Source organism: Lonchura striata, chromosome 1, assembly GCF_046129695.1.
Source record: "Lonchura striata isolate bLonStr1 chromosome 1, bLonStr1.mat, whole genome shotgun sequence".
Taxonomy (NCBI): Eukaryota; Metazoa; Chordata; class Aves; order Passeriformes; family Estrildidae; genus Lonchura; species Lonchura striata.
Window position 1 is genome coordinate 135,371,418 of NC_134603.1, and position 27,426 is coordinate 135,398,843.

The following is a 27,426-nucleotide window of genomic DNA, read 5'->3' on the forward strand; positions in this document are numbered from 1 at the left end:
GCCCTGCCCTCCAGGCACAAGGACCTAGGGACAAACGACTTCAAGAGACAGTCTCATCCAAACACAGATGATAAAGTCAGTACCTTGAATATTTTTTTACTACAAGCAAACAATATAAATACCTCTGTTTTATAAGAAATTCATAAAATAATTAAAACAGGAAAAGACCAATCAGGCTAATGTAATCAATTTTGCCTCTGAGTGAGCGGTGACATCTCTACCCCAGGAGAGAATTTGATCCTTATTTGCAAATTGCAGATCTTTCCTACAAAAATATGTGCTTGAATTATTTTCAGGTTAAGCTGACTAAATATAATCATCTATTTAATGAATCCTATGGTTAAATGCTTTGCTGGCTGACTGAGAGCTAATCTTGCTATATTTACTTCATCATGAGGAAAAATTTGTAATTTAATCAGATCATATTCTTGCATTTCCTTTGTCACATACAGCAAAATCATAATCTGATCATCTAAAAAAAAAAAAGAAATTACTAAGTGAGAAATAAATTTCAAATTTGGATCAAGTTCTCTAAAACCACATACAAATGTAAGAATTGCTTGTAAAATGTTAATATGACAAAAATGTTACTGTATAAATATTGTTGAATTTGGATTTTTTAGATTTTTTGAATTGTTATTTTCAAAATATAATCAGCTATCACATGAAATACACATATTTTGAAACTCAATTAGGAAGAACAAAATGTACTTACTTGTAACCCCAAGCAGTTATTCCTAAAACGAGAGCCAACACTAAAATGGTGCCAGCAATAGCCCCTATTATTATATTTGTGCTAACCACACCTGGAAACACAAGAAAGACGAAAAATATACATGGTTTTAGGAGAAAAATATACATGTTTTTAGGACAAAAATATACATGGTTTTAAAAGAAAAATACACAAAAGCAGTAAATGCACCATCTTTCAAAAATCAGCTGGAACAGCTTTCACTAGGCTGATTAATTGTAACCCGTGATAAACTCCTGAAGCATAGCTTGGACATAAAAAGATCACTTTAAAAATTATTTACAAGATCACTTGCAAATCAAGCTTTTACTTCTGTGTCTGTTTCAATTAACTGAATGCTTGTTACATGGGAAATCTGTGCCAGGTATGCCAAAACAGTATTATCAGCATTAAACTGCTGTAGATTACATCCTTACAAATACATGCTTACCATGGAATAAAAGTGACTACTTGTTTGGTTTTTCTCAGATGCCTTCCATAGCTGAATAAATTAAGCAAATGAATGATTCTGGAAGTTTTCTAACGACCAACATTTACAATCTCATTTTCCCACAATATATCTTTCTTTTGTATTCAAGACAAGCGGAATAAAAACTTCCACTCCAAAAATATAAAAGTCAGGCATTAGCTTTCCATCTAGATATGGAACGTCCCAGTAACCTTTTGCTTGTCCTAATCTATCACTATGCCTAATAAGGCCACTCAGATGATTGGAACAAGCATGGGGGAACTGAACCGACTGATACCAGTTCCCAAAGATGCACAGGCTGAGGCTTCATCTACAGACACTGAGTGCTTCTGCTGTGGAAGGAGAGAGGGGAATGAGGCTTCTGATGCTGCATGTTGTGTACTAACTGAAAGAGTAGGAGACCTAGTTTTGCTTAATGAACTTTCTTCAAATCCCAGAATTTTCAGTTGTTGGTAAAAATTTTAACAACATACCTTTATTGATGGCATTTTTATCAAAAAATAGATCGTCTTTGATGTGAGAACTGCAGTCATCTCCTCCCCAGAATCGGTCACAGACACATTTTATTTCATTGCTACAAACCTGCAGTCAAGAGTGTAGCTCAGAAAAAAATCAGATTATTCATTCATTCCCATAATTAATACCTCAAGTATAGGTACAGTGATAAAGCCATGATTTTACTGCTCACAAAATTTTGCTAAATAACTTCTAATATATAGCAATTTTTAATTTATGTTAGGTATAAATGCATTAAATGTGCTATTCTATTTATATAAATAGATGTAATGTTTACTCAGTACATACTTTAACATAATCTGTATTTAATAGAAGCATTTATAATTGCTTTGGGAAACTGATCTTAATGACTTTTTTTTTCTTCAAAATATGAAGAAGTGCATGATTTCAGATAAATAAGGAAGTTTTAATGCGGTGTACAAGATAAAAGATGTTAGGAGAGAACAGCTTCCTTGATCCCAGCTCAGTCACAGGGCCTTGGATGTTGTGTTAAACTATGTCAGGGACAAGGTGGCTCACCAGGGCCACAGTGAAGCCACAGACTGCACACAGAGCAGAGAAACTAGCCAAGAGCCAGCTCTCTGCCCTCTTTTCCAGAGTAAAGGAACTCTCAGCCCACAAAATCCAACATCATCAACAACTTCATGAAACTTCTTGGCTATTTATGTGATAAAGAGGGAATTGAAAAGAACAGGTCTCTGTAAGAACAGAGACCCAAGTTTCTCAGTTCAGAAAACCTCTGTATTTATTCTCCAGTGCATTGCTGAAAAAAATACTAATCAAGTTAGTAAAAGTGAGCAAAATCATTGATTGATACAATTCTGTAAAACTAACACTAACTATGATTCATTGTTTAAGATGCCTGGACTGGAATGCGTTATATTTACTTATGTGCCTCTTTCCCTTTTCCTTTTCAAAAACTTCTCCAGTTTTATGACTTCTAGTCAAACTGCTTGCTTTCTGAAAGGTCCAGCTGGTAGACTAGGCCAGGCCCAGCAAAACCAGCAGAAAGTGTTAAAGAGGGCAGGAACATACGCCGTGTCCGGAGCAGATCTGGCTGTCGGTGGTGCCGGGGCAGGTGCTGAAGTTGAAAGCCTCGGTGGGGAGGCAGCGATGGTCGAGGCACACCATGTCCGGCCCGCACGGCGTCCCGTTCTCCACATAGCCCAGGTCCGTGTCCTCATCCAGCTTCACGTGGCCACCACTGCAAGACAGTCAAGAGGACCCTGGGGACTTGTGCTGTGATTAGATGGGACTGCTTGGGAATCTGGGCCCAGGGCTGCTCCCTGCATTTTGGTACTACACAGTGCCCAGGACAGGTAAGAGTGAGGATTGCCTCAGTGAGCTCATGAAAGAAACCAAAACAGTGTATCTACACCAAAAAAATGAAATCATGAACACAAGGATCATTTTTCCTGTGAAACAGCCTGAGTTAGACAAAATTCAGTTTACTTGTTTAGGACATAATTTCATCTTATGCTTGTGTGAAGCTATCAAAACATACCACGTCTATAATTAGAATTCAGCTACAATATAGCAGTGAATTAGGCTACCAGTTAAGTTTGGCAGTGCAGGCATATGTCTCAAGTATTCTGGGTACATGAAGCACTTCACAAATATTAAAGAATGTAAAATCACAGAGCCTGAGAGGTGCATTACATCTCTACAGGCAAAATTAACTACTGAGGGGACTGCAAAACTGCCCCACAGGCAGTTAATTTTCTGAAGCCTAACAAAGGTTGAACTGAACTAATGGCTATGTGTTAATAAGAAAATAAATTAATGGAAACAGTTTCTCTCCACTTAGAAATGAGAACGCTGCTTTTTCATGCAAGATGGATATCGATTGTTCTGTTTTCAGGATTTCCAATTACCTGCAATTGTACACTTTTCCATAGTGCAAGATTGATGTTGTGATTTCACCATCCAGTTCTCCAAGTCTGGGTATGCTGGATATATTGGAGCACAGAAGGTATCCACAAAGCACATCCCTGCATTGAAAGAATAAACAGATGCTCATAAAAAATAAAATTCAATGAAAATGGACAATCAAAAATATGATCACTAGCTTGGTAACCTATTTGTTATTCCCTGATTTTCTCCCACTGACAATAACTCCCATATGTGATGGTGTTTCCCAAGAAAACTCTTCCCTTGGAAGTTAGATTGGGTAAACTTTTTATAATACATAATCAAAAATGCCCTGAGTAATAACAAGCAGGGAGCTGTCAAGAACACACCACACCAAACTGATTTAATGATCTATTAAGATACAGTAACTGGTCCATAGGGGAGCAATAGATACTAATTCTAAATACACTCTCATAGGACACATATGTAAGAGAACTATAGACACCAAGTTTAATTCAACTGCTGAAGGGACTTCACTACTCATGTGTGGAGACTTTTGCACTGACAGAATAGTAGGGTCTAACATCTCCCATATTACTGAATATTTTTTACTTATGAATTTGTAATGGAGCAGAAGTAAGGTTAGCAAATCTGTATTTAAAAAGTGGGAAGGAGCATTAGTTCACCTGTAGGCAGAACTAGAAATCAAATGTCATGGACAGAATGGAGAAATCTTAAAAAAGAGTTTCATAAGGTCTGGTGAAAGGTTGAGAAATTGGCAGAAATAATAAACTCCATATATGCACAATGTGAAAAAAATGCTTTAGGCAGCGACTTGCAGGAATATACTTGGAAAATTACAATACCATGAAAAGTGAACAAAACATAGCAGTGCAATGGCACAGCATAAAAAGTGAACACCACACTAAGATGTGAAACCAAAGGCTTCTCTCCTCTGCACTGATAACCCTCACTGAGGCCACTTTTGGTCCAAGCTCTCCCAAGCTTAGATGATGCTGTCTTGTCAGGGATCATCTCTTCTTGGCATCCTACTCCCTCCAGGACTTCTTGCACAAAGGTCTGCAGAAATCTGATCCATAGAGGGGCTTTTTGAGTCTCTTCATGGCAACTTAAGAACTGGATCAGGGGTAAGAATCTCATCTAGTAGCTTTCTAAATGGATCGACTTACTGTTTATTGCACTGTATCCAAGAGTCCTTGTCTCTTCCACAGTTTCCTTTCTCAGTCCCCTCAATATTCAGCTTCTCATAGCAGTACCTGTCAGCAGCTGTCACTTCTAAAAACAGAAACAAATCTCTTCTAAGATGATGACTTTGAAAAGCCATGTCATGAGAAATGGGGATACACAATCAAAGCAAGCAGAGCTTCCCAGTTTGTGAACTGACACACTATGATCTGCAGGTGGCCCATGAAACCCTGCACAGTGCTTTTCTCCGTTAAAAGCTTTATGATGCCACCACTGGACTTTTGTTAAATTTTGTTCAGATTAATGAGAGTTTATTGGTCAAAAATGTCCCCACTGAAATAAACTAATGAACATGAGTACATGCTTCCTAGTTGTTATTAATGAGAACTAAAGTTTCAGATTTCAGAACAAATACCAGTAAGTTAACCAACACTAGAGAAAGAGCAGGAAAAGAGGATGGAAAGACAAAATTATGAGTGAAAGAAAGGGAGAGACATACTGTTCTAGATGTTTTCAAAAGTTCTCAGTATGTCCCTTCCATAATTTTTCCTAGCCAAGATAGTCTTTCAAGTCACATGTATTACAACCAACTTTGAAACAGAAACATTCACTTACTTTCACCCCAGATATATTTACATTGCCGGTCCCTGGTTTTACATCTTCCTCCAAAGCAAATACCCTAGAGAGAAAGAAAAAAAACACAGAAAATATTTCAAATTACTTTATTTTCCAAAATATGTATTTCTATAATAGAAAGATTAGTCACACACTTTGAGGCAAAGAATATGTGATTCTATCTTCTTTTTATTAGAAATATGACTAACATCCAAAAGTCATGAATGTTAGCTCAACTGTCCCAAGTGACTTCCAAAGATCCTAAAACAAAATCCATACAAAGCAATCTATAATAGAAGAAAGAATGTAAAACAAACTGAAATCCTAATTACCTGTCTGTTATCACATGAATATCCATCCATTTTATGAATATTAGGAGAACACTATAGAAAGAGAAAATAATTAATAGATCATATATCAGATGAACATGAAAGCAATTTATACAACAAAAGTCATATGAAAAATCATTTCAGTATCATTCTGGTTTTTTTCAGCATCAACTGATTTAGCACAATTTTTATACACAATACTGTACAAAACATTCATAGTGATTTTGAGATTACAAGTGGGGTTCTTTTGTTTCATGAATAGGAGACATAAAAATCACCTGGCTGGAATTTCCTGTGCAGTTCTCTGCAATATCACAATCATTCACTGCTTCTCGACACAAAACTCCTTTAGGTTCAAACTGGAAAAAGAAAGCATAGAAAATTAGTGTCTTAGTTTCTCCATATCTTGTCTTAAATGCAATGCTTCCTTACAGTTCTATCTAAAATAAAAAATGGGAAATATTTACATACCGACTGAAGTGGGAAGATTCTCTTTCCTTGGTGTGTATGCTGCACCACTCAAGCCATTTACTGGTGCAAGTGGTACCCCTCACTCTCTGAGGCACCCCCTCCCAAGGGTGTGGATTGTGGGGCCAAGCAGGAGAAGACTCTCCTGGGACAGAGGACCCCTGGGGGTGTCCAAACCAATACTGCAGTGGCTGGCAGCTTTATTAATTTTCCACTTTTCTCCAAGGAAGTCTTTTTCCTGAACTAGCTGGGGGAGGGGCCGATTTAATCTGCTTTCTACAGGAACCCCTTCAGAGGTTCTCTCCCAAATTTGCCCTAAACCAGGACAATTATCCTACCAGATCACTGTGCCTTTTGTGACTATTTTACTCTTTTTTACAGAGCAGAAAAAGTCATCCTGATCTCTCTCTAGGGATGAAGAATACCACAGAGCTCTATGTATAACACTTTGGTTATTTTAATCCCCCATTATTGTTGCAGAACAGGAACTATTAATAAGTACACTGGATTCTGTACATTTGACACCATTTTTTAAGGGACTGGATATTTAACAATGAAAAGTGTACCAGTAACCTAATACAGACATTTTGGCTAAAGAATTATGTGCTAAGTCTCAAGACCTGGAAAAGAAGGAAGACATCTCATTTGAGGCAATTTTTAATGTTTCTGGTCATAGACATATTACAGATTCCTTATTTTTCCTCAAAAATTTTCTTAAGACTGTGAAACCCAGTTCATTTTGCAAGCCTGTGCCTGTGATTTTTTTTCTTTTTTTGGATCTGCGTGCACATACGTTTTTGGGGGGACAACTGCTAATTCCAAGCTGGTGTGAACAGGCACACATCAGTGGAAGAGCTAGGCTACAGTACTTTCTCAACCCTCAGCTTCTTTTTTCCACCAGTCACTAGAAAAATGCAGACACAAATGCTGTCAGAGACACTACAGGATTCTGGGACGTATAATTACCATGTATTGCTTGTAACCCATTCTTCACTCCTGCTTTCAGGCAGGATATTACAGGGGAAAGTAACCCCAAGTTTGGGAGTTATTACATAGAGTCTTTTGAGTTGTTCTGATAAACACTGTAGTAAAATTCTACTTTTCTGTTCAGTCACTCATCCTTGCCACTCTGAAAGGAGATAAATCCTTCTCTCATTTGCAAAAAAATAAGATAGGTATACAAAAGCTTTGTTTTGTTCTGATAGTCTTTAATGTGGTACCTATGCAACTTTGATTCTTGAGCAAAATTCACCCACACTGGCAATCTGCTGATTTTTAAATTATTACATTTAAAAAGGGGAATGTGCTTAGGGAAATGTGATGTGTTCCAGCATAATCTGTGCTTTTTCTTTTTTTTAACATTAGGATGAGGACAAAGTCAAGAATGTGATCCAGAGTTATTATTAATGATTCTCCTAAGGGAATGAAACCCTCAAATGTGTAGAGACAAAGATAAAAATATCACACATAGTACACCACAGTTTTAACTACATTAAAACTAATTATCTTTATTACTAAACTAGTACAAACAACTATTTGAAGTCATATTTAACAGGGCTCCCTTACAGCCATGATCTGGTTAAATCTCCTTTTACTATTTACTGATGTATCAAGAAGAATAATTTACAGTTTACATAGGGCTTGATTCCCTTTACTCAACGGGATTTCAGTCAGTCCAAACATAAGGAGACACAGGCAGACCAAACTGAAACTGAAGTCAGGTGTTGTTTAGATGAACCTTTCTGAGTAATTCTGCTGGCTGCGCTTTTGTGTTTTTTACTCTATCCTTCCCTCAGACACTCTGTGGTGTGATTTTCCCATTCAGTCTCATGGGGCAAATCCAGAACAACACATATGGATGGCACTGGGAGTGGCACCTGGATAAGGATGTGCATGTTCACAGAATGACAGAATGGTTGGGGTTGGGAGGGACCTTAAAGATCATCTAGCTCCACCACCACTGCCAGGGGCAGGAACACCTTCCACTTGCTCAAAGATCCATCCAACCTGGCTTTGATCACTTCCAGGGATGGGGCATCTGCAGCTTGTCTAGGCAATTTGTTCCAGTGACTCATCATCCTTATAGTGAAAAAACAAGGACTTCTAATGAAACCTTTATGGTTAATTTATTCTTTAAGCAAGGATGTCTAATGAGATCTCATAGAACTTCAATCTGATTCAAACTTGTCTGAAACTGGAAGGATTCAATTTACCTCTGCATTTGATGACAGTCCCTGCCCCAAAAAGCCAAGCCTAAAAGACAGAGTACAGCCTCAGAAAAATCAGATTTCAGCCAGTTTTAAAAGGTAAGCTTTCAGAAGAGTAATCACAACGTCTGCAAGGGAAAATACAAGTGCTGTAGTGCCTGCAGCCACCTGGATGCATTCCCACCAGGCTGCTACAGTGAGGGTCACTGCCCTTACCCGGCACTTCCGACAGCAGAGCCCGTTGCTGCACTGGGAGCCCGCGGTCAGGGTGCAGGTATTGCAGCACTCTCCTCCTTCACTGGCACACTCCTGAGGAGCACATACAGAACAGAATACATGGGAAAAGCACATGAACCCCAAGCTCTTATTACTGCTCTTAGCATGCTACCTGAATGGATTTTTTTCATTCCTTTAGGCACCTAGAGGCAGAAAAAGGCATATACTTGTGGAGCATGAAACTGCTGCTTCCTGTGCAAGACAGAAAATAATTTTTCTAACTTTATATTGTCATTAAATACTAACAGCACTGATGAGTGTTTCCACCTAGGAAAATGCTTTCTTTCTTGCCTCTGAAGGTCTGATTCTGCACAGGCAGCTATTATTATGAATCCTTGGGCACACAACCTTCACCTTGCTTGTCTTCCTTCACTTATCATGAACAGCAGCAATGTGCAGTACCAACTCTTGGACAAATCTAGTACATCACACTTACCGCTATTGTCCCACAGTCACATTCCTCCCCATCTTCCACAAAGCCATTGCCACATTCTGGAGGATCCAGAAGCTGCATGGAAATTCAGAAATCAAAGGACATGTCTCTTTTAAGGGAATTATTGTCATATTTGCTCAGTACAACATGGTTTTTAAGCTAGCTCTCCAAATGCATTAACTGAAAAGCAGTTCCCACAACTCAGGGACACACAGAGTGACACAACACAATTGAAACATATAGAGAATGAGCACTCCTGAAAATAAATACAGCAATGCTACCGAGTCACATGGTATCTTCTGTGCATAGGTGTCAACTTAACAGTAAATTCTGTTTGAGCAGAAGTTACAGTGAAGAAAAAAAAGCTATGAAAATAAAGGAAAAAGAAATAAAGATATGACAATTTCATTATCTTCATAGTGGTTGCAATTGGTGTTGTTCTAGAGTTCAAGAGACAATGACCAAAAGGTTAAAGACTGTACTGTAAGTTCAGAAGTAATAGCCATAAAAAGCAGTCTTTTTAGTGGCTCAGAACTGCTTGGGAAGCAGAGATGCTCAGTTTCTTTGTTAGTTTCTTTTCTTGCAGTTGGATTCTTCTTTCCATTTTCCTCTACCACAGTTGGGAACTTTCACAGTTTTCTGTAAGTATGTATCACACACAGGTAGATATGCACAAGAAGGATGATGAGGATTCCTCCCTTTCCTTTCAGCCTTCCCACTGGACTCTAACTTAAAAGATCAAAATCTTTATATTTTTTATATTTAAGGGACACTGATATTCTGTTCTTTCCAGTCTAATTTTATCTGTCTTCCTGAAACTTTTAAAGGTAGTTCTTCTAAAAGAAAATATTTTTTTTTTTCCTTTGGACATAAGAAAACATAATAGTGTGTCACCAGACTAACATTTTGCAGCTCAGCCTTCAAGTTCTCCAATTAAACTAGGATCATTCCAAAAACCCCTCTGCTCCTGAGCCATCTGCACAAGTACATTGTACATGGTGCAGAGCATTTCTCACCAGCTGCTGCCTTTCTGTCAGGAGTCCACAGGATGGAGCATCACCCCACGTACCTCACTGTGCCACAAACCACAGCCTGGCATAGGCTGATGTGTTATTATTACATCCCCTATTAAAATGGAAATTTGACTACAGCATGCAATGCATACGTAGAATTTAACATAAAATGTATGCAAGCCTTTAGAATTACTAAAGAGCTGCTTAAACTGCTTGTTTCCTATGTATTTTTCCAGAAAGCATAACTTCTTCAATATCTCTTGGTGTGTTGCACAGCAGAGACAAAGAGATAGCAGTAACAGAGAATTCTGCCTTGAAATACTGGGCCAATGTGCTGCAGTACATAGGGACAGCTAAAAATGAAATTGAAGAAAAAAATCCGAACATTAAAAGCAAATTGGATAACCTTTCCCCAAAGTCATATCATTCATCCAATCATTTGAAAAGTGCATATGTTCAATTTGCTCCAGCAGCCATTGATATGATGTTTGAGATTATAGCTGATCTAAGAGTGGAGCACTGCCAAACACTGCATCTTGTCACATCAGCTTTCCTTTATCTCATAATGCTTGAAAAACAAAAACAAGTTTGTGTCTCACCACCCTTGCTAGGAAACACCTTTGACAGCATTGTTAATTAGACAGACATCCATTGACAAAACATTTCAACCAACCCAAACCACAATGCATAAAAGAGACTATATCACCCTGGTTTCCACATCTAACTCACATTTAGGCATGTCATCAAAAAAAAAAAAGCAACCAAAAAAACTAAAGTGCTGCCAAACTAAATTGAAAGGAGAGTAATTGTTTTTTCCAACTCACAGATGTGTAAATGAACACAATCACTAAAATAAACCAAGTAAGACACACTACACTATATAAACAATAAGCTTGGCAAGTAAATAAGTCTACCAGTATTTCTCTCCACCTTTAACGAGATAGAAAAAAACAAACTTCTAAAACTCAGGTACATTTTAAATAAGAAGTTTTACATCTAATTAACGAATTACAGTGTTTTCTCTATACTTTTAATAATATATTCTTTCATCAAAAGGGACCTTTAAGAGATAAGCAGGTTTAGCTTGTCCATATTTGATGTTTTCTCTTTCCTTCTTTAAGTTTTATTGAAATTCTGTGGTTATCAGAAGATGCAGTTTTTCTCATGTTCACCAGAAGGAACATGCATCACTCCTGAAATTACTTTCTTCTCTTTTACATCTGTGACCACTTCAGCTACCAGATAAGTCTTTTTTCCACATTGAACTATCTTACTGCCTTAGCCTCTTTCCCTTTGCTTGTTGAATGACAGACATTAAATACAGGTTAACATTAATTATGTATAGAAAAGAGTCAAGATCATTATCCTGCTTGCTTTACATTTTAACACATGCTTCAGCAAATGGAGCAGTAATATACCAAAACACTGGGGCAAATCCTGCATTGCAGACCTATTTTAAATAAAAAATCATATTGTATTCACAGTATTCAGAACAAATTGTGTGAGGGATGAGTCTTGATCAGAGGCTGTGAATACTCTACTGGATATGAAACCACTTTATCAGAAATTTATTTTAAAGTAATTTCTAAACTATTATGGACTAAAATAATCTACTTACACCCATATGTTACCAGACTAGTTAGAACTTAGAGAGAACCAGAACTATCAAAACTACAGGTTTTTTTCCAACATTATAATTTTCATTTTTCTTGTTTTCATCAAAATCAGCAATAGAATAGAAATCATATTAAACATTAAATTAATGCTTACTTTGGTTGGTTTATTGAAAAGGCAGGCTCCACCTCCATTGTTTAAAAATTCATGATACTCTTCAATATCACACTCAGAGAACTTGCTTGGAAGATAGTACCTAACAGAATAAGGTAGAAGGATTACTTTCTCTGGTGCTTTTTACACTGTTGTTGTTTTTTTTTTTTTTTTTTTTTTTTGAAACAGAAGAAATATAATGTTATACTTCATAAAAATAATGAAAACATGCTGTTCAAAATCAGAGTGACTGTAAGTCTATCTGACTTTTCTATTTCTTTTGATTTAAAAATCCTTCCACTAAATAACAAGGAAATTTCAACAATGACACAAAGCTCATGGCATGTGAGAAGTCTAGAATATTTCACTAAGTTTTTACATGCTAAACAGCACAAATCTGATTAAAGTGTGTAGTTTGCAGAAGTATGACTTGTTCCACTAACAGGCCTGATCCCAGAAATACATTTATTTCCTCCCATGCAAAGTGCAGGAGAAAAAGACAGCTTATAGTTTGTTTCCCTCTTAGAGGAAATGGTTCCCCTGACCCACAGAATTTTTATATAATAGAATTATGCCATTTTAAACATGATTCTAGCAAACACCACCTAACATTTCAGCTTCCCTCTGTCATATGTCCCACTCAGTAAATTTCAATTGAGTACAGAGTGCCCCTGAGGCACTGTGCCCCACCTAAAAATATGTGATGCAGAGAATATTTGCATGGATCCTATTCACAGGGAAATAACTTTTCCCAAGGCAATTGCAGTGATCTTTATATTCAGGTCCATAGTCATGAAAGTACTTATGCTTCAAGGAGATTTTGGAGTCTCAAGGGCTTTCCTCTATCACCTCACCACTGGATATAAAAATATTAGCCAAAGTGCTATCCTGCACTGCTGAGAGAGATAGTTTCCAAAACATAATTGGCTTTTCCACCTGCAATGCTCATTAATTTGGCCTAAACACTACAGAGGCTGTAGATTTCACCAAAGTTCAGCAATAAGCTAGGTAAATACAAGGCTTTTTCATGTACCAAATTATGTGAAAGGTTTGAACTTCAGATAAAGAATTTAAAGGCCCTAACATGGGAATTTATAACTTTTATAAGAATCAAAAATGCCTCTCAGACTGGGTTTTTAACTTACCAAAAACCAGAAAAATCCTACCAGGTATGTTTTCAGGTATTCTAAGATGAAAAGGGCACCATTCACAATTTCATAGAGGTTTGAATAAGACATACTTCTTTGCTCAAAATTTTTCTGATCACAATGCTATTGTGAAAATGTGTGGATCCATTCAAAATTAGTTAAAAACTGAGCCCTGTCTACATCTAAAACTAGAATACAATGTAACTCACATCTAAAGCTAGACTACAATGTAATTCATATGCCTGATAATAGACAGGCCTGTAATAAAAACTATTAGGGTTCAGAAAGTATCAAATTTCATCAACCAGCAAAAATTTGCAGATTCACCAGTCATTGTGTTAAAATCTCACAAGTGACACTACACATGGGTATGAACATACTCAACCTCCAATGGGGGCAGTTTTTCTAACAATATCACACAAACTGTGTGATAAAAAGTGACAGAGATAGATGAAATATTCCAACAAAAACACTGAAAATGAGACATGCCTCAAAAATTTGATTATAGGATTTCAAGAATTAGGGTGTGTCATTGTTTTGGATCTCAATAGCAATTTGCATGAGAAAACAAGCCTGTTTCTGCTTCTCTGCAATGACCTGGCTTGACTGTTGAGCCTTGTGCTTTCCAAGTTAAATCAGCATTCACCAAAAATCCTCACATGGCTGTCTCATGAACTCACTTATTCTCACATTTCTTTAAAGGTGTCTCTATATGGTATGTACCTAATACTTTACGATCTGAAAATTGAGTCATCAAAAATATTCTGCTGAACCACAAAATAGAAAATTTTCCATTATTTCACTGCATGAAAACCATTACTTTTCTCTAGTGAAATGCCTTACCCCATATCTCCCATTATGCATCCAGACCACATGTCCTCACATTTACATTCACCTGCCCAGAAAAATAAAAAGGATAAAATAACAAGTTACATCTTAAGTCTTGTGAGTCCAAAATAATACAATTCTTATAATGAAAAGCACACTGTACTCAATTCTATTTCGTATTTCCAGACAAGTTGAAAAGAATAATTTGCTGGCTTATTGCACACTTTAGTTTATCAGTGCATCTTGCCAAAATTTTTAAAAACTCTACATGATTTTATGCAATCCTGAGCTTTGAAAATATGTCCTGTTTTTCTTTCCTTCTCTTAAAGGAAAATGCAGTGTTTGCCTTCTGAACTTGCAAATCATGAGTCAGCTTTCTTGTCTTCTCCTTTGTGATAATACTCATTTCCCAGATTTTCAGAGCTAAAAAATTTTCAGAGTTTCTATTATTTTTAGTTCTCTTCTTCAACTATGGTAAGGTGATTCTGAAAATCTTCCCTTGGAAAACCCCAAACAATAATTCAGACCAAAAAAAAAAGCATGGAATGATCAATAAACACAAAATAGTAGAGCAGGATCTATCAGCTTCTTCCTCTGCTCTTACTCCCTCCCTTCTTTCCTCCCCTGCTTACCTCCCTTCCCCATACAACTTCCTTCTGTCCTGCCAGCTGGGATCACTTTGCTCTGGTCTCAATCCTCCTTTTTCAAACCTGTGTCTTGCTTTAATTTCAGTAGAAATGCTTTCCACTTGTATGTTCCATAACTTCTCTTACTGTATACATGATCAGTTTATTGCTTCCATTTTAAAAGTACAATTAGAAAGCAAACAAAGCTCTAACAACTGCATTCTCCTCTCTCCCTACCAAAACAGTGCCCTAACCCTCTCAGCCATTAAGAAAGGGAGTTGCCACTATTATAATTTTCACTTTTACCCTGCCCCTACATCCACTCAAAACTATGTGGCTGGAAAATGAATACTGAGCATGTCTGTATGATAGAGCATCGGTCCTACATCTCTGAGTATTTTAAAAGATAGGATTAATCTGAAAAAAAAACCCTTTAAATGCAGCTGTATCTCTGCATTATATATTGTCTTTACAATGCCTGAAAAAAAATTCACTAGTCAATAGAGTAATTTATCTTTTGAAACATAGGCCACATAAGCACACACAGTCCAGTAAGTCCATATCCCAGTTTATTTTCTAAATTATTTCAAAACTGTATTTTTATTTTAATCATATCAAGCTGGGACTTCATATAACACGGAAGGGGGAAGGCAAAGTGCTTGTTCTGGGCACAATGGTGGGGATTAAAGCATTGCAGGTAAACAGGCATAACCAAGGAGCTGAATACCGAGGTTACAGCAGAGAAGTGGAAGCAGTAGGGTAGCAAATACTGGATATTTGGGTAATCTACAAGAGGAAATCAATCAAGGAAAACAGATAAAAGCTGTATTGTTTGAACTGTTCTATATACCAGTACTGAGGAGGTTCCTCATCATACCCTGATCTCATAATGTATATTCCCACACTTGTGTCATAAGATGGCAGCCATTTGGTCTGTAGGTGGGACACCAGTCTCCCTGAAATGAATGGAAGTGGCAGGCACTTTTATGACTTTTATTTTGGTTGAAATGGCGACACCAGTGCCATCAGCAATTACAAGCAGGGGGATACTAGAGCATTCAAATAGAGGAAAATTAGTATGTCAGACCCTTCTCGTGTTACTGTAAGAAATAAAAATATTCCAATATTGTAAGAAACTGAAGGAAAAAGTACATATCAGAAAGATGCTGATAAAACACTGATAAGGTCCTCCACTTTTTAAGATTTTTCTCTTGAGACAGAGTGAAAAAGCAAATAAAATTACCACTTAGAAGTTTTCTTCTGTCTGAGAAAATGCCAATGTTTTGGGCCAAGGTCTGTGCCAGGGTAACTGCCATTAAGTCTGGCTTTCCAAACTGAAAGAAACAAGCAAGGTGGGAAAAGCAATCAGTAACACACAGGTATCTCAGATTCAAGTGAAGCTTTTCTCATATCAAGGCAAAAACATGCAAAATCAGATACACAGTGTTAGAATTCTTGCTTCAGGGTAGCTAGAAGAAAACTAAACACTGGCTTATAGACAAGATAAGTAAGAGAAAATCTGTTTCTCTCTTGGCATTTTGGCTGGAAAGATGAATGACACGATATTGCAGAATTTGCTTAAAAGTGTATTTGAAGTGCATTGGCTTTATTCACTCATCACTCTTCATTGAAGTGTCCCTTCTATAGAATTGCAGTAAGAGTCTACATCAGTAAAAAACAAGCAAAATATTTTGAGGAACAGATCTGCACTGATAAATTCCCTGCAGAAAAATTTCCACCACTTTTTGCTCATACCAGTATCCCCACCTACCTCATTCACACCTCCGCCTTTAAGCAAGGAACAGATTCCACCAGTGTGGGCTACACCACTTCGACTGCTCTGAAATCGACTCCCCCTTTGACAAAAACGAAAAGGAAAAGAAGTTTACCCTGCTCAGTCCACGAGTTTTGCACCTGCCTATTCCAGTATCTACCCCTCTGATTTCCAGATGAGAAGCTGACATTTGCAAATGCTGGATGCCACCACTATGCTGCAAATTATGTAAAACCAAATGGGAAAAACAGATAACCACTCACAAACCTCACATAACAAGTTATCTCCAGAAAACTTCTAACATCTTCCCTCCTCCTTTTCAGATTACCTAATATAAGAAGAAGGGGACTACTTTGCCAAACCACCTGGATCTGCCCAGCCCCTTGTTTCTTGACATTCTACTGCAGCAAGTGCTTTCTGCTGGCACATGCTCCAGGTAGAGTTCAGGAGAGGCCAATGCAGGGGACTAGTGAAACGACACATGTCTAATTGGGCACTGCTGATGTGGTAAAACTCAAGGGGAGATGCATTAGCAGAAGGTGCAGAGGTAGGTGAAAACTCCCTGGAACTACAGCCAATCTCATCCAAGGAACAGATGCACTCTGAGCCTAAATCTAATCACCTCTTTGGTGCTGACCACAACAGTATGAATGACTGCCAGTTACTGGAGACAAAATATACTCTGCTCCACCTGAGAGTGAGTAGTGATCCATCCAGCGAATTATTTTTCTCAGGTGAGAGGAAAAAATATCAAGAAGGGTCACAGTGGGCCTACTGTGCTAAAGGTGGAAGCTCCTTTGTAACCACTGAACCATCACACCAGTTACCCCCACCTCCCTGCTTAGCTGTGCTTCACTCACAAACACAATTTCAGAAACTGCTGATTCTAAACAATCCATGAATGCAATACCACAATAACCATTGCTGGTGGTGCTACGGATAGCACTGGAATTAGTACTACAGTGGGATCCAGAGTCCCAACCACAGGCCAAATCGGGCTTTGTCCTAGTCCATCCACGCACATTCACAAAAACCAGACTTCCCCCTCAAAGACTTTACAATGTCACCAGAGGAGATACACAAAGGATATGAGAAGACCTGATTCCCATTTAAGTGATGAAGATCTGAGACACAAAGAAACAAAAATCTGCAAGCACCACTTGCAGATCTTACTAGCTTTCTTCAAGGCAGAAATCAGTGGCAGTAATTAGATATGTGCAAAAATTCTGAGGGTGGATACCGGGCTTGGGTATCCCAAAGTCGTGAAGTGAGGTGTTTAGGTTAAGTTTATTCTTACAGGCTCCTAAAACAGTCAGCAGAAAGAAAAAAGTACTCCAACAGAGATATTCATCTGGCATGTCATGTGTGGATCAAAAATCTCAGCCATGTATCTCTCCTGTATTTATTATTTCAATCTTATTTTCAAAACAGTTAAAATACTTAGAGAAAATAACATCTTCTCAGTTTAGTATACTTATAGCTCAAATGTCTTGGAAGAACAAACTGTTTTAAGGATCTGAAACACTTCAGTAATCCTGCAGCATGCAGGTCATTCAAAAAAGTAAAGGAGGCCATAGTGCACTTCAGCAGAAAACCTCACTGCTTTCAAAACTAATGTTCTGCCTTTAAATAATCTGTGCTCTACTGCTGAAGAAGTCAACCTCTGAGATGGAACCATGCATGACTCTTCAGATAGCTGCACTTGTGGAGTAGGTGGTTGCACAGAATAACAAAGGATTACCGCACATGCAGCTCAGGATTAGTATGTTAAAACTAAAATAAGAGGCAAACCTCTAGTTTCACTGGCAGTCAGTTTGTGCATTAATTTTTTTCCCACCTCCCCATCCAAAACTTTATTTTCTGAATTATTGTGGATTACACACACAACAGAAAGGAGATGCATCAGCCACTTGTGAGAAGCAACCCCCAAGGAAAGAAAAAACCCCAGTAATATAACATCACACAAGGTTACGTACGAAAAAAGGTGAACTGCGTCACTTTTCTCTCTGATAAAATCCCTCCTATATTTCATAAACTCACGTAGAGTCACCAAGGGGTTTTCAGATATGGTGAACTTGTTATCAGTAGCCCAGGTTTCCATGGCAACCAATACTATCCTCGTGTTAAGTTGTTCTTTATATATCTAGTACATTAACAGAATGAACAAATATGTCAAATAGAACAAAGAGAGGTTTACCCCTTTTTTTAATAGTTTGCATTTTTATATAACTAAATATTTCACACATTCTAGCACACTTTTCATTCTTGCAGGTGATTTTATTTCCCTTAAAACCAACAAACATGAAAACCAGGTTAAACCAAACTTTTAGGCTTAATTCCTCAATCATTTATCTTAGTCTTCTCTCAGCCTACACAGGCAGAGGTACATAGAAGAAAAATGTGATTTTTGAAAAATTGCTTCATTCCAAATAGATCAAAGATTTGAATTTAATGAGTCTTTTATAACAGCCACCTCACCCAATGACACACAAGGGTCCCCTTACATGGAATAATGATCTATAAAGCCATAATTTTTCATTGTTGTATATGTCTACAGGAGTATTTCAACTCATGCTGGCTGAATCACAAAAAAGGGGACATAATTTCAATGTTGTGTTAACACTCCACACCAAATACTTTCAAGCATTTTCTTCTTCCAGTAATACTTTTCTTTTTCTAATATTTTGCTGCGGTGAGATGCAAGAGCCAGCAGCTCATCCGATTTAGCCTATAAATATAATCCACATAGTTCACCTGTATGTCCCTGTATTCTAACTCCTTTATTCAAGTGCACTTTTTCTGGAGAAATTGTAATGCATTAGAATTTCAGGTTGTCTTTTGGGTTTAAAGTTGTCAAAACAGGGATCCTGCGCTAGAAATTGTCCTATCAAAGGTGCTCTTTAAAACTCAGACTCAATCCAGCAGGATACTTAAATGTTTAAAGCCACAAAATAAAACCCCTCTGATGCTTTATGTTAGACAAAGGCTCTATAGGTGATTGATTGCGGTTCTAGATGAAAATTTGTAATCTTCACATATATTACTATTGTTACACTATGAACTGACAACTCCTGCATCTAACACCAGGAGGACAAATAGTAAAAGGACATATAGTTGAGTGATACTTACCAAATCAGCCATGTTCACAACAGATTTGGCATAGCTGTTGGTATGGCCGACTGACAAGCGGTGCTTTTTACACTGTGAAACAAGCACAGACCACTGACAGGTACAGATTTCAGAAAAACAACATCCATTTCCAAAACACCATGAAGTAAAAAGCAATTATATCAACAATAAAGCCCCTGCACAAGGTTTTGTCTCTTGTGCTGAGTGTAATGCTAATAACCAATAGTAGAAAACTGGTCAGAAATGAACATTACTGATCTACTTTACAACAGCTGTTGTGAGGATGTATGAATTCCTCTTTAGAAAGTAGCCTAGACTCTTTACTGGAAAATTACATAAGAACAGAAACATTCTGCTAGTCTCTTCATTATCATTATTGTTGGCAATTTTAAAATTAATCACAAAAGCCAATGAAGAAATTAGCAACAAAAATTTCCATAGCTGAGAGTCCTTAAGATGTGTTATACCAGAAGTGCCTGCATCCATGTTTTAATCTATCAGATTCCCTTATTTTTCCTAATTTTCTCTCTTAAGCTGTTTTCTGGTTTTATTCTTGTATAGTTGTACACACTATAAAGCCATAGTAACTGGTTCAAACCACTTCCGTAATCAGACTCCAATGGCACCTTTACTGAAATTTGAAATGCAGTGTTATAAAAATGGCACTAGAAACAGCAGTCCATGTACTCCTATTTGCAGAAAGAAAAACAATTATGAATGAGCATCCATGGGCATGAAAGCCACATGTATCTCAGAACAATTTAAGACAAAGTGTACAAGATTTTCAGAAATGTTTTGCCATCTTGTGCCCCATGATGCTTGATTTTAGAATGAAAATTGTCCATATTTTCTGGAAGTTAGGATCTTTTAGTGGGCCAGAAGTTTCCCACAACTAGGGCATAGGACAGGCACCCTTTCAAGCAGGAATGGGGGAAAAACCACCAAAAACAAGGAAGTTAAGCCCACAGCAAATCCTTCTCACAGGAGGAAATTATTTAGCTTCTTTGATCACTGGCACTCAGAGAATAAACTCCTAACTGGACTGACTCTTGCACTAGCTGTGATTAGACAAAATTAGGAAACATTGTCCTTGAAGAAAATCAGCCTGAACAGATAAGAGGATCCCAAGAGAAATGCTGTGGCTTCAGGTCTTTATGATTAAACACAGTTACACTGATTTAAGGAATTTTCATCCAATATTATTAATTTTAATCCAAGAATTTATTCCTGTGTTCACCAAACTGAGCTGGTGGAGAAATACACTGTTCTAAGGACAGCGGCACACTTTTTGTACACTTGTACACTCTCATGTCTATTTTTGCCAGTTCAGGTATTGCATGAGAGAATTGCTGCACATTACAGAAGAAGTAGACAAGATTTATAGAAATATTTTGATTTTAAAGCCATAAGGGATCATAAAAACATCTAATGTCACTAGTGGGATGGGCACCACCAGGCTGAGCTTTATCCAGTTACTTCAAGAGGAAATCCATTGTTTGTGTTTGAAGCTACCTTTGAAAACTGCAAGTAATGAAGAATTTGCCATTTCCTTTGATATTTCCTTCATTAGATGATTCATAAATCATCCTCACTGACATAAATCTGTGCTTTTTCCCACTTGAATGAGTTGAATGCATCTGGTTTTTCTTCAATACACTGTTATTATGTGTCTTTCCACTATGTTAAAAACTCTACTGTATTCTCCCAGAGAAAGTATAAAATATTAACAAAATAATTTTTTACTACATTGATTGGGATATATCAAAAAAATCTCATCACTGTTAATCTCCCCATTTTCAACAGCTGCTGCACAATTTAAATAACTGCACTATGGATTGCTGAATGCCTGTAACTAACAGAAATGCTCAGGAAAGCCAGAAAGGAAATCATCAGCTTAAGTTACACTGACATTAATTACTTTCTGACCCTTCTTTCTGATCCTCAGGCCTAGTTACATTCTTAGTGAAATTAACTTGCCAAAATGCAAAACCAACTTCATCAATGAGACCATAATCTCTTCTATTAAGGACATACTGAATTTATTCCTTATATATGCTTTATACTGTTCTTTATTGTTATGCTGTCTGGATAAATTAAGACAATTTGATGCTAATTGTAAGATGTTGAAATGTGTCAGTCTTACCATTAGATGATCATTTACAATCATCAACTCAATGTATTTTGTTTCCTCTTCAACTTTACGTGGAATCTGACGAACCTATGGAGAGAATATAACTCTTAAAGTCTAACAATACAGAGAGAGTGTAACTGGTAACAAACATATGCACTTAGTGGCTTCCCCATTTTAATAAACAGAAAATGAAATCTCTGTTTCGAATATTTATTTTGAAACAAAATAAAGTGAGGTAAAGTAACTACTTGTCACTATTACAACATAAAAAATATATAGGTTTAATTATGGGAGTTTCTGATAAAACTATACTCAAAATTAGCAAGATTATTTTATCTACTTTTTCATTTGCCATGTAACAGTATTTAAAAATGTTCTAATTCTTCAGGTAGGTAATGTCCAAGAGAACCCATCAACGTTCAGCTCACATTAGATACCTTTTTTTGTATTAGCTGTATTGATATAGAGACCTCATGCCAAACCAGCAGGAGCAGCAGGACTCCATCTGGACAAATTAACTCAGCAGACATGAAACAAACTTGACAGTGTGTTCCTTATAAACAAGCATATTGGCACATACCTGCCTTTTCCTTCTTTTGTGTCTTGGCCTTACAACAAAATTCTGTGATGTAGTATTCATCTGCCAGAACTCTAAGTGGAAAACACAGACAAATGCATGGAACGCTTACAAAAATATAGCCCAGCAATTAGTGACCCTGATGCAACATGACAGTAGTATGGCACTCTTCAGCACTTCAGATGCAGCAACAACTCATTTTTTCAAGTTTCCAGATAGAAGGCAGGCAAGACTACAGATGCTTCCCAGTAACAGGGCTCTTATTAAAAACTCTACTAGTGATAATCTGGGTCTGTTGAAACAGATGATCTGTGGGTGTCACGCTTCAGAAAGCACAGCAGATGTTCTATGCCAAAACTTCACCAATACTGGGCATGAAATATTATTAGCATAGTGCTTCCATGAAGTGAATCACATTTTCGGGAATTCAGCAGACATTCACAGAGCTCTTGCAATAGCTACCAAAATTAATAAGAAGAGCATGGAAGGCAGAATTAATGCTTTAAGACGATTATATCCCCAAAGAAAAATATGTCAGAGCTGGGAGAAACCTTACAAGATTTTGGCAATGTTCACTTGCCAACACAATATTCCTCCCTGCTAATCCCTCTGTGTCTTTAACTTCTTAAATCTCTAATCATAAGCATCAAGTAGTCTATTCTTTTGCCAAATCCTTTTCACCAAATCTATTACTTGCCCCTCATGGAAAAGGACACATCATAAACTAAGCAGAAGATAACACTTGCTCTGGCCCTTTCAAATGTCCAAGAAGTAATTTTCCATCTTTAATTTTAGATTCATAGTCCCTGCCTCTCTTTTCCCTATACAAAATAAAGCTCTTTTGTTATCTTGTATAAATGTGTTTGCTATTCACATAACCCTGAGAAGATCTTTTTGATTCATGCAAATAAACATTTCAAGTTTCTGAGTTTGTAATAATGTCTTTCTCCTTTCACTGCTTTCCCTCTTTTGTGCTTTCTGCAGCTTTGGACATCCTTTCAGTTTCAAGGAACTGAAAACTTCATTCAGTGTACCAGTGATTTTACCAGTCATGCAGAGAAGTATATAGTTCTACAGTCTTATACGATGCCCCTATAGTGCTACAGGATTGATGGAGCTGTGTAAATTAAGGGACTTCCAGTTCACATATCTTTGTACACAACTTCTGCTTGTTTTACAAATTCCTGACCAGTTCAGTCTTATTGGTGAGACAGGCAAGCTTATCACAGCTTCACTTCCTGCCGTACTTAATTGTACAGTTTCTGCATAAGGTTCAAAAATAGGACTAAAAACCATGTTGATAGGAATTTGATAGGAATTAGGGCTGCCATATCAGCAAAATCTTAAAACACAAAGCTGAGTTGCCCATCTGACAAGACATTGCCAGGCCTAAGTGATAATCTTAACCAGGAGTGGCAAATTACTAATAAAACAAACCAAAATTAGGGACTATACTGTCATTTTGGTATGTGAGGTTTGCAGATATCTTTTCATGGAGCAACCTGGACAATTACGGGTTCTCTGCTTTAAAATGTTTTCATGGTTACACCAATTCACTTGAGGACTTCCATGAGAAAAAAGACCAAGGATAAATTAAATTACACCCAAGCTTCTCATTTATTGCTTAAAGACTTGCAGACTCTTGAGGTTTAACAATGATGAGAAACTAAGTCTTGAAAACCTTTTTACAATGTTTTTGGTTATGCTTTATGTATGTTAATTAGTTTAGACACAATTAGTTTAGACACACAACTGGATCTCAACCTAGCATTTTTTATTTATAACATGCTTAATGAAACTGGTAAAAACAACACTTTTCAATTAATAAAATAATAATTTATAGTATGTATATAGGGTCTCAGACAATTTTACCAGCACATGTGATTATTTTACTCACAATCAGAAGTCAGTAATCTCTAAGGAAAATGACGCAGCCATTACCATTAACACATTAACACACATTAACACTGCCTTATAACTCACAAGATGGATAAATGCACACAGGTTGCATTTCCAGCCAAGGACCCTCAGGCAAAAGAACATGACCAGCAAAATCACAGGGCATGTTTATAGTTGAGAGAGCCTAGCAGATATTTTGATGGGAATATATTACCTCAAAAAAATGTAATGAAAATTCACAAAATCATAGAATCATCTTGGTTGGAAAAGATTGTTAAAATCAAGTCCAACTGTAAATCTAATACTGCCAAGTCCCACTAAATCACGTTCCTAAGTGTTGTATCTACATATTTTTCATGTGAACCCAAAATAAAAGGACATCTGTTATGTATTATTTGAAAAACAGCACCTTTGATAACATATTGTTATCTAAAACCATGCCAGGGCATTGTAGATCTCAACAGAGAGTGTGAGAAAAAACACAGTCTAGTAAATACAAAGTCAAATGCTCTAAGTGTGCCAAGTCATCTGTCCAAGCTTCCTTATTTAAAATCCTCATTATTCCTCAGACTATTGCAAAGTACAGTACAATAAATTCTTTTCTGCAGCAGCTTGTGGGTTTTTTTAATACACAGGGAGCAAAAGAATGTATAAAGTATATTGCTATTTAACCGTGATAGAATAGTGTGTGCTTTTTCTATCACTGATACTGAGTAATCTCTACCACTTGAATTTTTTCCCTTTCTAACACCAGTATTGAAGCTGGTGATTATCCAGTTCATTCCTAAAGCAGTGAAAAGGCTGAGTGGAAATCTTACCTTACACACACACACTCTTCTAAAGATAAGAGAAAAATCTTGGCTTTGTGCAAAATCTAGTTAGGCCAGTCAAATTGATAAATTATGAGAGTAGCTATGATGATATATGCCAGCACAGTGCTTGCTATTGCTAATAGTAATTTTGTTGTAGTACTTCCAAAAAATCAATCACAACAATACTATCAGTAATTAATTGCAAATGTTAATTAAAGAAAAAAAAGTCAAGAGAGCAGTCTGACCTCTCCAGACTGGCAGGGAAGAAGTAGAGATACTGGTGGAGCTCTCATCCTTCACTGGAGCTGTGACTATGCATGGAGGATGACTTACAGAGAGATAAATTGAATAATCACAGACAAAGAAAAATGGTGGATGTTCTAATGAGGCTAATATTATATCTGTACTGTAATTTTCACTACAAACATCAGAAATAACTTTAGAAACAATTTTACAAAAATAAGTATGGGCATGTCGGAGAGTAGACTGTGAATTGAGTCTATTTCTCTATACATCGGATCCTAAACATAAAGTTATGGAAGATTAACACCTTGTACCTCTCATCTACATTACAAATACTTGCATAACTGAGAAGACTAGCACTCTGCAACTGAATTTCCTTTTTAACCTTTTCTACCATCCTGCGATTCTAATTAAATCTAGATGGCAACCTGTCCCATTATGTCATATTTTTATAGCAAAGCCAGCAACTATTTATTTGTTATCTGTAGTAAAATCAAAACTGTACAAGCATGACTGGATTTTTGAGGGAAAACAAATAAACAAAACAAGGCCATGAAACCCTAGTTCGACAGTTTTTTGAAAATCAAGACGCTTTGGTGGAGGTGAAACTGGGGCATTTACTTGCAATTAATCTCTTCTCATAATTTTAAAAGCAGAAAACTATTTTATTTCATAATTTTGTTATGTTGAAAACATAAAATTCACTATTAAGAAATCTTATAAAACAGTTTATAGATAGTAAGTACCAACACTGGCAGTGTCTTAGCTTAACAACCTGAGATAGAAGATTTATTTTAAACTCAGCATTGGTTGCAGTATTTCCAATCTTTTGAGTTATATGTCCTCAAGAAAAGGTGATAAATGATAAATTATTTATATAATATTTATTATTATGTTCAATCAATTGCTCTCATTCCACTATCATCTCTGCAAGCACAGGTATTAAGCATGGCACGTGTGTAAGGCACAGGAAGTTCACTGACACAGAAGTCGATGCCTTGCACAAAAGTCATGAGCCTTTTGTGCTCATGTTCCTCCATCCCAACATTGCCTCTACCTTGCCAGGACAGGAGGCACCAAGCTGGGACACTGTTTTTGTTTGGATTCAGACAGATTCCTTCTTCAGGACTGAAATAAAGCAAACCAAGTAGCAATTTCCTTTTTTTTTTTTTTTTTTTTTTTTTTTCTTGTTCTTTTCTCATTAGTTCCCTGAATGATTCTACTTTGCTTAACAACTGGCAAACCTGCACAAACTGTGCTCCAGGGATGGACCCATCTGTGTGCAGTACTCAGCACCGTAAGATCTCAGATCCAAATGTTACCACAGGACAAATAGTTTGCAACAAGATAACCAGACATCTGTAATTCTCCTGAAGAAATCAGACTGGAGGTGGTTTCTACAAAAATGTCAGTGTCTACAAATGATAGTTACATTTATTTAGGATATGCATTGTAGGGCAGGAAAACACAACTGTAAAATTGGCAAATCCTTGACAGAATGGGGATATGTCACAACTGCTGCAATTTCAGCTTCAATTAACAAGCCAACCTCTCAGATGAAAACCCATTTTTTTAAAACAAACTTTTCTCCCTCCACATACAATATGGGCATTCATCACTACAAGCACTTGAAACCACTTCTGCCTCCAAATTCATCTGCACTGAAATGCACAGCCCTCATCATAGCCAGTACTGTGAAAGATGCTGATGAGACTGGAGATCAGTCACTGAACAGAAACTACATTGGGCAGCTTCTTGTCTCCCAGACTCATGCCCACTCCATGGTACTCTCCTTGTATCTCAAAACAAGAAAAACCCATGAAGAGCTTTCAACCACCATCAACATGGTGTTTATTTTCATCACCTCTAGGCTACTTCAGTTCTTTCCTCTCTACAACTACCAGCACATAATCCAGCCCACAGACTATATGACCTGTTAAGAGAAACACAGATCACACCATGATGGTCTAGAAAAGGTTTCATTAATTGGATTCAGGTTTTTTCATAATTTCAGATTATTTTCCTGTGCTTTTACTTTTTCAAAATGGGTTTTTTTCAGTGATTTTTTATTTATTTGGGTAAAAGAAACTATAACAAAACAATATACTCTCAGAAGATGATCTATCAAATACAATCAACAAATTTGGCCTTAGACTAAAACATCAAGTCATGAATACTAAAAAATCATACCAGATGGCAGGTCGACTGAAGGAAATTCAAACAACTTGGATTTGTAAACAGAGTGGAAATGGAAGTCATCCTGAAATAGTAAATAATTGCCAATATTACATCAGGAAAAATTAATCTATCTCATGAGCATTAAACAGACAGTTCCAGTTTTTACCTAACACATACCGC

At 37.0% G+C, this 27,426-nt stretch overlaps 1 protein-coding gene across 6 annotated transcripts in view; it reads right to left on the bottom strand.

Annotated features, from left to right (window-relative positions):
• The window catches only part of ADAM22 (ADAM metallopeptidase domain 22), a 131,333-nt gene that overhangs the window by 28,460 nt on the left and 75,447 nt on the right, over nt 1-27,426 (bottom strand). For all 6 annotated transcript variants that reach the window (XM_021551750.2, XM_077788178.1, XM_021551753.2 and 3 more), the window contains exons 7-25: nt 27,259-27,328; nt 22,118-22,188; nt 21,550-21,624; nt 19,407-19,478; nt 18,254-18,420; nt 16,275-16,359; nt 15,747-15,837; nt 13,893-13,944; nt 11,905-12,004; nt 9,125-9,196; nt 8,629-8,721; nt 6,016-6,096; nt 5,741-5,791; nt 5,409-5,472; nt 4,778-4,883; nt 3,611-3,727; nt 2,772-2,940; nt 1,694-1,802; nt 716-806 (exon numbers count right to left, since the gene is read on the bottom strand). In XM_021551750.2, coding sequence (XP_021407425.1) covers nt 716-806; nt 1,694-1,802; nt 2,772-2,940; nt 3,611-3,727; nt 4,778-4,883; nt 5,409-5,472; nt 5,741-5,791; nt 6,016-6,096; nt 8,629-8,721; nt 9,125-9,196; nt 11,905-12,004; nt 13,893-13,944; nt 15,747-15,837; nt 16,275-16,359; nt 18,254-18,420; nt 19,407-19,478; nt 21,550-21,624; nt 22,118-22,188; nt 27,259-27,328 — 1,736 coding nt within the window. The remainder of the gene's footprint in view (nt 1-715; nt 807-1,693; nt 1,803-2,771; nt 2,941-3,610; nt 3,728-4,777; nt 4,884-5,408; nt 5,473-5,740; nt 5,792-6,015; nt 6,097-8,628; nt 8,722-9,124; nt 9,197-11,904; nt 12,005-13,892; nt 13,945-15,746; nt 15,838-16,274; nt 16,360-18,253; nt 18,421-19,406; nt 19,479-21,549; nt 21,625-22,117; nt 22,189-27,258; nt 27,329-27,426) is intronic.